The 14914-nt window shown below is 58.0% G+C and overlaps 1 protein-coding gene across 1 annotated transcript; it reads right to left on the reverse strand.

Moving 5' to 3' along the window:
* Window positions 1-582: 582 nt before the first annotated feature.
* On the reverse strand, window positions 583-14690 carry SERPING1 (serpin family G member 1). Its single transcript, XM_074998100.1, has 8 exons — window positions 14549-14690; window positions 13744-13820; window positions 10248-11064; window positions 7505-7642; window positions 6404-6607; window positions 5950-6092; window positions 2142-2361; window positions 583-1764 (listed from the first exon to the last, which is right to left on the reverse strand). Exons 1-8 carry the CDS (start codon window positions 14673-14675, stop codon window positions 1514-1516), a joined length of 1977 nt encoding a protein of 658 aa, XP_074854201.1. The 5' UTR covers window positions 14676-14690; the 3' UTR covers window positions 583-1513.
* Between the last annotated feature and the right edge of the window lie 224 nt (window positions 14691-14914).

The following is a 14914-nucleotide window of genomic DNA, read 5'->3' on the forward strand; positions in this document are numbered from 1 at the left end:
ATCCTTGAGTCCTTCCAGGGGAATTGGGGGTCACTGAATCTGAATAATGACCTCTTGCTGCACGTTGGCGGTTCCCACTAGTGGCAGGGTGGCCTAGTGGCTAGGCCCCTTGCGGGGCTTAGAGGCCGGGTATACATGTCTTCAGCCCACTGGGCTGTAGTAGTAGGTTGGGGCGTGGCCCTGAGACTCTAGTCTCCCCTCCAAAGTGTGGGGGGAGGTTCGCTGGGATTGTCCCCTCTTTCCCTGGGGAAGGGTTCAGAGCCCCATCCTCTGGCAGCAGCTCTGGCTCAGGCCCTGCACATGTCAGAGCCAGCTCCTGCCTCTTGGCCGGTCAGCCCTGAACGGGGCAAGCTTCCCTGCTTTTGTCCTGCCTCCAGGCCTGACACTGGCGGCAGGTGAATCGGGGTGGGGGTAACTGGGCAAACAGGCTCTGTTTAACCCCTGCCCTGCCAGGCCTTCCTCACACTCCCTTACACCAATGGAATTACCCTCACCCCCTCCACTCCACAGTGTTTGTTCTCACGCTGCTTGTCTGGCTGCCAGCCATCTGGGGAGTGGGAAGGAGAGGCTCGGATGCCAACGCTTTCAGACTTTCTTTACTGTTGGAAGATGCGGCAGCTGCTGGCAGGGGGAGGGGGAGGCCGAGGGGGTACAAGGGAGGGACTCCCCCAACAAGTCAGCTCTTGCCTGTACGTTTCAGAAGTCTGTGCTGTTGAGGGCTGGGATGGTCACAGGCTACAGACAGCAAAGCAGGGACAAGGAGGAAGAAAGAGGATGAAGGGGGAAGAGACAGGGAGGAGGGAGAAAAATCCAGCTTTTAAACAGTTGACAGACAGCAATACAGCCAAAGAGAGGCTACGTGCTGGAGACATGTGGATAGGTAAGAAGGCATCTGAGCCAGCCAGGAGTTGAACCTACAGCCTTCTGACCTGTATAACAATCCTCCTTAGCTTGTCTACCACCCTGGCCAGCAGCAGGGCACCAAGTGCTTTACCAGGCAGGTCAGGAGCAGTGTTCCCAGTAAGTTGAGTCCTTGGGCAGCCACTCAGGAGACATTCAGGTGCTGCCCAGCTGATCAGCAGAGGCCCCACAGCTGGCAGCGTGTGTTTCTATTGGCAATGCACATCTGCACAGGCCCTGGTGCACAGAACAAAATTTATTCTGCCCATGGATGGAAAAAATTAGAGGGAAGACTGCTCAGGATCATTAGTCCCATTTGATGGATGGGAAAACTGAGGCACAGAGCTAGACTGTATCTCGACCAAGGTCACCTTGCAGCAGAACCTGGGTCTCTGGGAGTATCAGACCCCTGTGCTGAGCACTAGGCCACACTACCTCCCAGATGAGTCCCTTCATAGATGCTGTGCGTAGGGATTGATAGCAAGGTCGGAGGGGATGCATGGATGGTTATGTGCGGCAGGAGAGAGTTAGAGATACTCTCCCCACCAAAGCATCAGAGCCAAGCAGCACTCCGTGGGGCATCCTGTCAGTGCCAGGCCTGGAGGAGGGTGGCTCACATGTGGGGGTCGCTGACGTGGCCCATGAAGACAGGGAAGCCATGGTCATCGTTCCACAGCACGAAGAGGAAGGGCTGATGCACTTCAAAGAACCAGGCGTTACGGGCCACGGAGAAGGCCGTGGCAGCCGCAGCCTCCACCCCTTCCTCGTTCAGCTCCAGCACAGCGCGGTGCTGGGCGCCCGTCACCGCCAGGTCCTCCACCTCCGAGATGCCGCACAAGTTGGCGTAGAAGAAAATGCCATAGTCTGGAGAAGGAACAGAGCAGGGAAGGGGTAATCGCCACCCCTCTGTGCCTAAAAGGCTGCCCCAGGCCTGGAGACTGCCCTAGGCAGATGCCTGTAGCAGAGGTCAGCATTGGGAATGGGTCCCTCAGAAGCAGAGGTTTGATGCCATCCCTCAGTAAATGGCACCATTGCTCACCCGTTCCCTTCCAGGAAGTGAGGTCACAACCCAACAATCCACTGACATCATTGCTCACCCGTTCCCTTCCAGGAAGTGAGGTCACAACCTAACACGGCTGCTCTGCTGTCCCTCCCTGTCCAGAGGGAGAGGGGGCTTCCTCGCCTTTTCCCACACCTCCCAGCTCCTGCTGCTCCCAGCTCTCCACCAGCTCTTTCCTTACCCATCTCTCCCAGGATGTCCATGAGGTTCTGGGAGCTGTCCAGCTTGAACTTGGGCAGGCTGACCACGGTGGACTTGAAGGTGGAGCTCATTAGCTTCTTCATCACCGCAGAGAAGGTCTCTTTGGTCAGCTTCTGCTCCACCTGGGCGAGTGTCTGGGACAGGCTCTCAGGCATAATGATGACCAGGCTCATGTTGTGGGACAGCTGCAGCCGGCCAACCTTGGGAGAGGACAAGACAGAGGCCTCTCTGTGCTGTGGGGCTGTCTGAGCCTGGATCCAAAGGCCTCGGACCAAGCCCTGATCTCTCATCTGTTTCTTTGGGTGTCACAGCTGAGCCCTCATCTCTTCACCCATCCCCCTATTCCTGACACCCTTCCATGGGGCCTCCAAGCCACCCATGGGCATGAACCAGCATCATACCACTGACTGCGGGTGGGGCCCGCTGGGGATCAGGACTATGGCTGCCAGGTGTCCAGCTTTCAACCAGAACGCCTGGTTGAAAAGGGCCCTTGGTGGTCCGGCTGGCACTACTGACTGTGGCCCACCAGGGCGCTAAGGCAGGCTCCCTGACAGCTCTGGCTCCACGGGCAGCCACCAAATCCCTGTGGCTCAAAGGGCAGGGAAGCTCTGTGAGCTGTCCCCACCCTGACTACCACCTTCACAGCTCCCATTGGCCGAGAACCATGACCAATGGGAGCTGTGGGGGCAATGCCTGCAGGCATGAGGGCAGACCTTTGGGCTTCAGGCTTTGGGGCTCTTGGCGGCTGTTCCCAGGGAATCCCAGCCAGTGCAGCAAGCCCCTGCAGCTACTGCCCCAACTCGGAGCCCCCCTCCACCCAAACTCCCTCCCAGAGCCTGCACCCCCAACCCCCGCTATAGCCTGGAGCTCCTCCTCCACCCCAACACATCATCCCTGGCCTCACCCCCTCCCATATATGCTAACCCCTGCCCCAGCCTCCAGCCCCCTCCAACACCCCAAAAACTGCATCCCTCCCCCAGAACCCACACTCCCAGCTGGAGCCCTCACCCCCTGCCCTAGCCCCAGCCCCAAGCCTCCTCCTACACCCTGACCCCCTCATCCCCCACCCCACTCCAGAGCCCACAACTCCAGCTGGAGCCTTCCTCCTGCTCCTGCTCCCCTGCAGCAGCCTGGAGCCCTCTCCTGCCCCCTGAACCTCTCATTCCCAGCCCTGTCTGAAGCTAGCACCTCCCTTCCCCCCGCCCCCGTCCGTAGAAAGTGAGTCGGGGTGGGGGAGAGTGAGTGACGGGGGGGAGGTGTAGCAAGAGGGGATGAGGCCCCAGAGGAGCCATGGAGCTTTGGGGCAGAGGTTGTGTGACTGGGAAACTGGCAACCCTGATCAGGCCCCTTGGGGCTACCTCTGCCCGGCTCCCCCAGGCAGCCCATGCTGCCGTCTCACTCCCATCCATTTCTCCCACAGGCTCCTGCTTACAATCTGAGAATGGAAGGAGGTCATTGAGTCCAGTCCCTGCCCCAAGCAGGATCAACCCCAACGAAATCATCCCAGCCAGGGCTTTGCCAAACCGGGACTTAAAAACCTCGAGGGATGGAGATTCCACCTCCTCGCTAGGCAACGCATTCCAGTGCTTCCCCACCTTCCTGGTGAAGTAGTTTTTTCCCAATATCCAGCCTACACCTCCCCCTCTGTAACTACAGCCCATTGCTCCTTGTTCTGCCATCTGTCACCACTGAGAACAGCCTCTCTCCATCCTCTTTAGAGCCCCCTTCAGGAAGTTGAAGGCTGCTATCAAATCACCCCTCAGTCTTTTCTCTGCAAACTAAACAAGCCCAAATCTCCCAGCCTCTCCTCACAGGTCATGTGCTCCAGCCCCCTAATAATTTTCATTGCCCTCCGCCGAACCTGCTCCAGCACATCCACGTCCTTTCTATACTGGGGGCCCCAGAACTGGATGCAATACTCCAGATGTAGCCTCACCAGTGCCCAGTAGAGGGGAATAATCACTTCTCTAGCTCTGTTGGAAATGACCCTCCTAATGCACCTCAATCTGCCATTAGTCTGCTTGGCTACAAGGGCGCACTGTTAACATAAGAACATAAGAATGGCCATACTGGGTCAGACCAAAGGTCCATCCAGCCCAGCATCCCATCTGCCGACGGTGGCCAATGCCAGGTGCCCCAGAGAAGGAGAACAGAAGACAATGATCAAGTGATTTATCTCCTGCCATCCATCTCCTGCCCTTGTACTGAAGGCTAGGGGCACCATAATTTATCCCTGGCTAATAGCCATTTATGGACCTAACCTGCAAAAATTTATCAAGCTCTTTTTTAAACCCTAATAGAGTCCTGGCCTTCACAGCCTCCTCGGGCAAGGAGTTCCACAGGTTGACTGTGCACTGTGTGAAGAAAAATTTCCTTTTATTAGTTTTGAACCTACTACCCATCAATTTCATTTGGTGTCCCCTAGTTCTTGTATTATGGGAAAAGGTAAATAATTTTTCTATATTCACTTTCTCCACACCATTCATGATTTTATATACCTCTATCATATCGCCCCTCAATCGCCTCTTTTCCAAACTGAAAAGTCCCAGTCTCTCTAGCCTCTCCCCATATGGGACCCGTTCCAAGCCCCTAATCATCTTAGTTGCCCTTTTCTGAACCTTTTCTAATGCCAATATATCTTTTTTGAGGTGAGGAGACCACATCTGCACGCAGTACTCAAGATGTGGGCATACCATAGTTTTATATAGGGGAAGTATGATATCTTTTGTCTTATTATCGATCCCTTTTTTAATAATTCCTAACATCCTATTTGCCTTACTAACTGCCGCTGCACACTGCGTGGATGTCTTCAGAGAACTATCCACTATAACTCCAAGATCCCTTTCCTGATCTGTCGTAGCTAAATTTGACCCCATCATGTAGTACGTGTAATTTGGGTTATTTTTTCCAACATGCATTACCTTACACTTACCCACATTAAATTTCATTTGCCATTTTGCTGCCCAATCACTCAGTTTGCTGAGATCTTTTTGCAGTTCTTCACAATCCCTTTTGGTTTTGACTGTCCTGAACAACTTGGTGTCATCTGCAAACTTGGCCACCTCACTGCTTACCTCATTTTCTAGATCATTGATGATTCATATCCAGCCTCTCAACCACTGTAATCCCCAGATCCTTTTATGCTGCACTGCTACTTAGCCAGTCGATCCCCAACCTATAACAACGCTTGGAATTCTGCACTTCTCCTTGTTGAACTGCATCAGATTTCTTTTGGCCCAATCCTCCAATTTGTCTAGGTCATTCAGGACCCTATCCTGACCCTACCTCAGTGTCTGGTGAGCAGCTCTTGAGTCAGGTGGAAATGTTAGATAATAAGGACTTGTACTTGTCAGGCTGGCCACCATCCCTAGAGTCTTAACCCACCATCCACAGGGGAATATCTGAGGACCTTCTGTGTAGAGCCAATGTTCTGTGGAGAAAAGGCTTCCCAGGCACCGACTGGACCTGCTCTCTATGAAGCCAGGGAGATTGGATACCTTGAGTCGAGAGTCTTGGAGAGCCCCACACCCCACCTGTACCTAGGGGCTGCTAGTCTGAGATGCTGGCTTCACCTGGATGGAGTGGAGAGGCTGAGGGAGGGTGGGGGAGGAAGTGGAAGGGACCTTGCTACGAGACACTATGGAGGAGGTGTGAGGGAGGAGACAACAAGGAGAAAGTGGAGGGGAGGAGATGGGGAAGATGGAGCTGCAGCTGGATGGGGAGCAAGGCAGACCCAAGAGGAGAGAGGTGGGGCACAGAGCACCTGCGAGCGGAGGAAGAGGGGTTACCTTGGCTTCCAGGCTGGGGTCATTGAAGAAGGCCAGTGGGTACTTCTTGCTGGTCATCATGGGCACCTCGATAGGGTCCTTGCCCGGGCGGTAGAACTTCTCCTGCACTGTGTTCTTTCTCTTAAAGGTTGTCTTCCACTTGGCTGGCGGGCGAGAAGGCCGGGAGATGGAGCCGGCAGGAGCCCTCCATGCGGAGGTGTCACGGGGGTATCCCTGAGGGGCCCCTCGAGGAGCTTGGACGGGTCCCTCAGGGTAAGGAGCCCAAGGTGGGCTCCCTGGGGGAGCAGGTCCCAAGGGGGCAGGGGTGGCTATACGAGAAAGGGCAGAGGGACCGTGTTCCTGGAGACTCAGATACCGGGGAGGGGGCATCCCAAGGGACCTGGGAAGCTGGAGGAGGTATGGGGGCAGGGCAGTGGGGCCTGGGCATGAAACGATCCAGTGCCCGCTCCCTTACCTTGCAAATAGATGGCGTTGAGCAGCACCAGCTGGACGTCCGGTTCCAGCTCTTTCAACAGCTTCTTGATCTTGCCCTTGGTCACCTCGCTCACCCACTTGTTGATGTTATGCAGGTCAAGGGTCTCGTTGCCAGTGAGACTCGTGGGCACAGCACCATAGAACTTCTCCGACTGCTTGCAGAAGGCTTTGTTCAGGGACAGGCCTGCAGTGTGGGAAGGAAAGTGGAGGCACAAGCCACAGCCACAGCTGCTCCGTGATGGCCTCCGTGCCCCCAATGCCACTTGGGCCAGGCAAACCTTGCCTCACTCCTACCCCTGAGCCTGATCGTGAACCTGCCTCCTGACTGTGGGGCATTAGAGCCTCTCGCCCCGTCCTGTGCCTCAGTTTCCCCACCTGTGAGGGCTGCCTCTCTGCTGAGCCGGACTAGACGTTGGAGCCATGCTGGGGAAGTCACGCACTGATAACCTGTTTAGTTTATGCCATCTCTGCATGCATTGCAGTGGTGGGTCTCAGCAGGGGGAGGGAAGTTGGGGTTGGGAACAGAGGGAGCGTACCTCTGGAGGCATGGATAATGGCCGGGGGGGTAGGTCCCAAGAGATCCATGTGTCTTGAGGGCACGTAGGGATGCTCTCAAAGAGCACATGGACAAATCCCCTCTTCCAGAGATCTCAATCCAAACTCCAACTCCCCTTTGCGGGAAACAAGTCCACCCCCAGAACTGTCGCTAGGCAGAGAGGAAACCCTTCCGTTGTTCCTGACAGCCCCTCCCCAAAAGTAGCTGGCTCACAAGGAGTGTGTCTTTCCCATGGAAGTGCTTCACCTAATAAATAACATTGTTGATCTTTAAGGTGCTACAGGACGGTTTACTTTGTTTTGTTAGCATGTCTCCAAACACTGAACACTCGCTCGCACTCTTTAAAAAAAAACAGCTTGTACAAGCTGGTGAAAGAGCACCACCTGGGGATTCCTCACACAACAACACCTCCTTCCCTGACTGCATGCGGGGGCAGGTGCTTTGAGATCCTCCATGGGAAGAGCACAGGGCTGGTGTTTCTCTGCTGATCCAAGAGCCCGCGTGAAGCCCTCACGCCCAGCTCACCTTGGCGGAAGAAGAGCTGGGAGCCAGAGACAAAGGCCTCGGATTTGAGGAGCTGCCGCAGCGGAGCGTGGACACAGACGAGGTCTGAGGGGTAGGAGAGGATGGATTCCAGGCGCGTTTTGGTCTCGTCCCGGGCCCCTGCGTGGGGAAGACAAGGACTCAGATGAGAGGCTGGACGCTCATCCCCATGGAATTGCCTGATTTGTGGGGTTTCCTCCCCCTCTCCAGAGGGGCTCCCAGCACCATTGGGAACACCCCTCCCCCCCGCATCCCAGCCACCCTGCTATGGTGCCTTGGCCCGTGGCCAACGGGGAGGAGATTCTTGGTGCTCCAACCAGGGACCTTGGCCTGGCCTGTCCCAGTGGGGGTGAGCAAGGGAAGGCTGGTGGGGGAGGGGGGAGTGTGATGTGAGCGAGAGGCGGGGGGGGGGGTGGCCGTGTTTGCGAGGGGCGAGAGTTGTGGGTTGGGCTGCGTGTGGGGTGGGGTTGTGCCCAGTGGCTGTGTGAGTGCTGGCTAAGTCTGTGGTCCGGCTGTGGGTGTGAGCCTGCTCCTGAACCTGCCTCCTGTCCGCGGGGCATTGGAGCCCCTTGCCCCGTGCTGTGCCTCAGCTTCCCCGCCTGGAAGGGCTGCCTCTCTGCTGAGCCGGACTAGATGTCGGCGCCCTGCTGGGGAAGTCACGCGCTGCTAACTAGTGTCATTTATGTCATCTCCGCAGGCCTGGCAGTGGGTCTCCGCAGGGGCGGGGAAGTCGGGGTTGGGAACGGAGGGAGCGTATCTCTGGAGACATGGATATTGGTGGGGGGCAGGTGCAACCCACACATCTAGGTGTGTTTCACCGTCCCAGCTGGCTTTTAGCTCACAACGTAGAGGCGCTTGGATGTGTAGGACAGCTGTGTGCCCCGTGCGTGGCGGACGTGCGTGCATGCTCTGGGTGGGTGTAGGCTGGTTGTGTGTCTGTGGTGGATGTGAGTGTGACAGGGGGTGGGGGGCAGGCCTGGTACGTGTGGGGGTGGTGGCTTTGTGCGTGTGATGGGGGGACGTGCGAGAGTGGCCTGTGGTTGCTGCGCATGTGTATGATGGCGCTGGGGGTGGGGGTGCACTTGATGGGTGGGTGGGTGTAATGGCCGTGTGGTTGTGTGATGGTTATATGTATGACGGTGTGTGTAGGTGACAGGTGCGGGTGTATGCAGTGGGTGTGGGTGAGGTGACAGGTGCGCGTGTATGCAGTGGGTGCGGGTGACAGGTGCGGGTGTACGCAGTGGGTGTGGGTGCGGGTGACAGGTGTGGGTGTACGCAGTGGGTGCATATGGCAGGCGGGTGACAGTTATGGGTCTGCACAATGGCTGCATGTGTGACAGGTGTGTGCATGATGGTGGTGGGTCTACATAGTGGGTGTGTACCTGACAGCTGCGGGGCTGTGGGAGGGCTGTGTGCATGATGAGTGTGTGTGTGATGGCTGTGGGTCTGTGACAATTGTATGGGTGTGAGACGGCAGTGGGCCTGCATGATGGTGTGATAGGTGTGTGCATGTCATCTGTGGATGTGTGTGATAGGTGTAGGTGTGATGGGTATTTGTGTGACGCCTGTGTAACTGTGTGATGGGTGTAGGTGTGACAGGTGTGTGCGTGATGTGTGTGGATCTGTGCGACGGGTGGAGGTGTGGCGGGTGTGCGTGACGCCTGTGGGACTGCGCGACGGGTGGAGGTGTGGCGGGTGTGCGTGACACCTGTGGGACTGCGCGACGGGTGGAGGTGTGGCGGGGGTGCGTGACGCCTGTGGGACTGCGCAACGGGTGGAGGTGTGGCGGGTGTGGACGCCTGTGGGACTGTGCGACGGGTGGAGGTGTGGCGGGTGTGCGTGACGCGTGTGGGACTGTGCGACGGGTGGAGGTGTGGCGGGTGTGCGTGACGCGTGTGGGACTGTGCGACGGGTGGAGGTGCGGCGGGTGTGGATGCCTGTGCGACTGCATAACGGGTGGAGGTGTGGCGGGTGTGCGTGACGCCTGTGGGACTGTGCGACGGGTGGAGGTGTGGCGGGTGCGGACGCCTGTGGGACTGTGCGACGGGTGGAGGTGTGGCGGGTGTGCGTGACGCCTGTGGGACTGCGCGACGGGTGGAGGTGTGGCGGGGGTGCGTGACGCCTGTGGGACTGTGCGACGGGTGGAGGTGTGGCAGGTGTGCGTGACGCCTGTGGGACTGCGCGACGGGTGGAGGTGTGGCGGGTGTGGACGCCTGTGGGACTGCGCGATGGGTGGAGGTGTGGCGGGTGTGCGTGACGTGTGTGGGACTGTGCGACGGGTGGAGGTGTGGCGGGTGTGGACGCCTGTGGGACTGCGCGACGGGTGGAGGTGTGGCGGGTGTGGACGCCTGTGGGACTGCGCGACGGGTGGAGGTGTGGCGGGTGTGCGTGACGCCTGTGGGACTGTGCGACGGGTGGAGGTGTGGCGGGGGTGCGTGACGCCTGTGGGACTGTGCGACGGGTGGAGGTGTGGCAGGTGTGCGTGACGCCTGTGGGACTGCGTGACGGGTGGAGGTGTGGCGGGTGTGGACGCCTGTGGGACTGCGCGATGGGTGGAGGTGTGGCGGGTGTGCGTGACGTGTGTGGGACTGTGCGACGGGTGGAGGTGTGGCGGGTGTGGACGCCTGTGGGACTGCGCGACGGGTGGAGGTGTGGTGGGTGTGGACGCCTGTGGGACTGCGCGACGGGTGGGTGTGACAGGCATGCCTGTGTGCACTACCCTTACCCAGCAAGAGCTGTGAAAGCCCCAGGGCCACGCTGAGGGGTGAGAAGACCATGTTGGAGCTGGTGCCCTGAACCTTGGCCACACTGGAATACAACTTCACCGAGAACTCAGTCAGTGCTGCTGCCACCCTGTGGCTCTCATCCAGGGCGTCATTCCCACAGGTGGCCCAGGGATCACTGGGTGGGCACCGCGGTGGCGTTGTGGTGGGTGCTGTAGTGGCCTGCGTGGTGGGTGCAGTGGTGGGTTCGCTGGTTGTCAGGTTGGCTGGCTCTTGGGCTAGCTCCATGGCTGACTCCCCCAGGGGCTCCATGGCTGACTCCCCCAGGGGCTCCATGGCTGACTCCGTGGTTGGGTCCTTGGCTGGCTCCTCGTCCGGCTCCTTGTCCAGATCCTTGGCTGACTCCCCCAGTGGCTTCACAGCTGACTCTGTGGCTGGCTCCTTGGCTGACTCCTTCTCCGACTCCTTGTCCGGCTCCCTGGCTGGCTCCTTGTCCGTCTCCTTGGCTGGCTCCGTGTCCAGCTCATTGTCTGTTTTGTTTGCCTCCGTGGCTAGCTCTGTGCCCAGCTCCTTGGTGCCCCTGACTTCCTGCACAAGTCCCTCAGGGACCCTTCCCATGCCAGGCTGGGCAGCAGCACACAGGCCCTGCCATCCTCCCTCTGCCGCAGGGGAGGCAGCTCTGCAGCCTGCGGATTCCTCCTGCGCCAGTCCCTGCTGGGTCTCCTCCACCTTCTTCTCTCCCCCATTCTCTGCTCCCTTCCCCTCAGCTTGTCCGAGGCCTTCCTGGGTCCGTGGGGCTCCTCTGTCACCAGTCACGTCCTGTTGGTGGGGACAGGGCAGAAGGGGGATTTCCTTATTGGCCTCCTCACCTCCACTCGTGTGACGGCCAGCAGCTTGGGAGAGAGATGTCCAACCAGGGCGCAGGTTGTCTCCTTCGATTCTGTCATAAACGACTGCTGGGGAGGGACACCGGGGGATGCCCCCCACGGGACTCTTCCCCGGACCACCCCATCCCCAGGCTCACATGTTCTCCCCTTCCTCTCCCTTCCCCACCCCGTTACCTGGTGGGGGCTGTGTCCTGGGCAGCGTCTCCTCCACTCCCAAGTGGCACGACCAGTGACCAGAAGCTGCCTGGGACTGGAGAGCAGCTGCCCCCTGCCCCCCGCACCATCCTTAGGCATGTGCAGAATACGCAGCTGCCTAGAGCACCAGTGAACTTGGGCTACCAGGGGCACCAAACTGAGTGTTGTCCTGGGCAGCTGCGTGCTGTGTATGCCCAGGGCCACCGGGGACGGGACAGGACAGCAAGATATGGGTAGTGCTGGCTCTGGCAGCCAGCCCCATGTCTCAGAGCCCAGCCACCACTCACCTACTGTGCCCTGCTGGGGCTGGGAGCAGGGCCCCAGAGACCTCAGGGATGGGGATGAAAGCCAGGACTGTGAGCATAGGGCCAGCAGCTGAGACCCTGGGCGCTGCAGATGGGACACTTGGCCCTGCGGCCAGAACCCTGGGCACTGCAGCCAGAACCCTGGGCACTGCAGCTGGATCCTGGGCACTGCAACTGGAACCCTGGGCACGGCAGCCAGAACCCTGGGCACTGCAGCTGGGATTCTGGGCACCGCAACTGGGACCCTGGGCACTGCAGCCATGACCCTGGGCACTGCAGCCAGAATCCTGGGCACTGCAGCTGGGATCCTGGGCACTGCAGCCTGGACCCTGGGTGTGGGGCTGACAGCTGGGTGCTGCAGCACCCTCCCCCACCATACATGTTTCAGGCCTACGCCTCCTGTCCTGCTCCTGCCCCCGCCCCCACAGCCCTAAGCACAGTCCCTTCCGTCCCCCTCCAACAGGGCACCCTACATTTTAAGGACCCCCCTCCCCATCCCATCACGTGGCGAGGGGGAGGCTCTGTCCTGAGCAGCATCTCCTGCTCTCCCAAGCAGCACCCCCGGAAGCGCAAAGGCGCTGGCTCTTTGGGCTGCTAGCCCCTCGCCCTTCGCCACCGTCGTTTGGGGGCACACGGCCCTTTGCACTGCCTCACACGTACCCACGGCACCCCTGTACTCCATCCAGCCAATGCGGCAGCGCCAGCACCAAGGAGGAAAGGGGAAGGATCCCTCTGATAGATAAGACACCAGGGGTGTGATGGGCTTGGGGGCACCAGCATGCAGGGCAGCATCAAGGAGACAGGATCAGGTTCACTGCCCCATGCCACTGAGGCACTGCCTCCATCAACCCAGCTGGAAGGTCAGGTGATGGGAAATTCCAAAGGGGCGGAGCAACAGGAAAGTTCCCAGGAGGTGGAGTTCTGGGGGAGTGGGTGTGGCCAGAGCTCTGGAAAGGTGGGTGTGGCCAGAGCTCAGACTCTGGTCAATATCCTTTGTTGGAAATGTTTTCTCAACCCAAACCAGCTTTTTCATCAAAACAGACATTTCTAATGGGTGTGTATGGGGCAGGAGGGGAATCTCCATTGTTGCATGTCGTTGCGGGGAGGTTAAAAGTCGAATTTTTCAGTTCGCCGCCACCAAAAACTGAAACATTCCAAGGCTTAGGTAAACGTGCAGTGAGAGCAAATATTTCTGCCCAGCTGCCTGAATTATTTTGCTTTCTAATTGTCAAAAACCAGAACATTTTCGGTCACCAAAACCCATCAATTTCCCAGTTTTAGATTTTGGTTTAAATACATGAATTTTCAGAAAACTTTGATGTTTTCAGCAGTGGAAACAAGCAACATCTCAGGTGAAAGATTTTCAATAAGCTCCTAACTTTTTGCCCCAGCTGGTGAATTTTTGCACGTTTCCAGTGCCTTAAACCCTGGAATTTTGGGAACACATTCCATTTTTAGTGGCCAAACAGGCCCTTTATTTTGCTTTTTTTTCTTTTGATTAATTAAAAACCCGAGAGAAAAATATAGGCAAATACAGAAAAACGTAGATAAAAATTAAAGAAAATTGTTGTTTTTGCCAATTGCTTGGCAGGTTTAATAAACCAAACACCCTCCATGATCATAGTGTTGACTGTCCCCAGATGGGCATGTAACAATTTGCATAGCTAGAGCAGCCCCAAGGCTGCTCCAGTCTGTGCCAGGACTGGGCACAGACGCAGCATGCTAAGCTGTGCCCAGTGGGACGGCAGACAAGGGAGGTGGTGCAGGGTTTTGCTATGGGCTTCCTGGGCACGGGTCCTACCCCATGCCCCAGGCAAAGTGGGCACATGTAGGCATGGGGTGGCACTAGGCCAGCAGATCCATGATTCTGATTGGTCTCTAGCTGTGGCTATCTGCACCGATTGGGAGCCTAGTTCTGCCCGCCTGGGAGCTGACTTTCTGGGCCGTGGGTTACCGACTGCTCCACTGACGTCAGTGTTTGTCCCTGGTGCTCAGCACCCCTGTATCTCCCACCCCAGGGGTCGCTGGAGCATTCATCTCCATCATCCAATGGGTTAAACTCCCTACTCCCCAGGAAGGACAGGGCTCCCCAGCTAGGAAGATGCACTCACATCTGTGGACGATGGACTCACGCTTGCCAACGTCACCAGCCACACCAGGATCAGCTGGGTCTTCATAGTGACAAACCCTGCCAAAGCAATGACCAGAAGCCCGTGAAAACCCTGCCGTACCTCCAGCCTTTTCTGGCCCAGCTGCCCACCGTGCCCGGCCTGGCTGGGACCTGCAGATACACCCACACCTCCCTGCCGCTTCCTCAGCCTGCTTCACTCAATGCCCTTCCCCCTGCACTTTCTGGACTTCTGTAGGTCCAGCCACCCGGTCCCCTCTGCTTCAGTCTGTCTGTCCCTGCTCTCTGTCCGCTCACCCCCTCTGTGCCTATCTGTCTGCTCTCTCGTCTGTCTGTCTGTTCATCCACCCCCACTGCGCCTGTCTGTCTGTTCTCCCCTTTTTCTGTCTGTCTGTCCCCTATTCTCTGCGTGTCTGTCTGTCTGCCCCCTCAAACTGCACATCAGTTTGCCCACTCCCTCTGCCTGTCCATCCACTCCCTCTATGCTTGTCTGTACGTTCCCCCGTCCCTGTGTCTGTCTGTCTGCCTGCGCACCTCTCTCTGTGCGTGCATCTGTCTGCCTCCCCCTCTCCCGGGCTCACCCTGGGTCTTCCCCTCCTGTTTCTTTCGCAATCCCTCATCACATGGCCAGTGCACAAGCTGGGCTCGCAGCTCACCACCCCTGTTGCTGAAGGCCAGGCCCTGAGCGACTGAGCGAAGGAGCCGGAGGAAGGGACACCAGATGGAGAAGAGAGAGAGAGAGGAAAGAAGGGCTGGCAGAGATAAAACAGGCAAAAAAAGACAGTTACCTGCTTCCTGCCTCTGACCCCAGGCCCACAGTCCCACCTGCTCTCCGCACTCTGGATCAGTGTCCAAATGCAGCCAGGCATTCTGGGCACACAACAGGGCTGGGGGGAGCAGAGGGGACTCACCCATTGGCTGGCTCTGGCCCTGGCCCGTTAAAGATTAAGGATGATTGATTCCGGGTGTGATTTCCTGTAAATCAGGGGGGAAGCGGGGTGGGCGGCAGCTGGCCTGGAGGAGGCAGGGGTGGATCGTCCAACTCTGGCTAACTCCGGCAAAGCTGCCAGCTGGAAACTGTGGCTGTGGTGTAGCTCCCTCTCCCCTGCCTGCAGTCGCAACCGTCCTGGGAGAGGGGTGTTGGAACAAGGGGC

This window comes from Carettochelys insculpta, chromosome 6 (assembly GCF_033958435.1).
Source record: "Carettochelys insculpta isolate YL-2023 chromosome 6, ASM3395843v1, whole genome shotgun sequence".
Lineage (NCBI taxonomy): Eukaryota > Metazoa > Chordata > Testudines > Carettochelyidae > Carettochelys > Carettochelys insculpta.

Bases quoted from the DNA above. Each gene is read 5' to 3' on its own strand.
- SERPING1 (XM_074998100.1), bottom strand. From the start codon at position 14,675: ATGGGTGAGTCCCCTCTGCTCCCCCCAGCCCTGTTGTGTGCCCAGAAT. The intron at 13,821-14,548 runs GTAACTGTCTTT...TTGCTTTGGCAG, and splicing joins GGGTCAGAGGCAGGAAGCAG to GGTTTGTCACTATGAAGACC. The intron at 1,765-2,141 runs GTAAGGAAAGAG...TTCCTTCTCCAG, and splicing joins GGACATCCTGGGAGAGATGG to ACTATGGCATTTTCTTCTAC.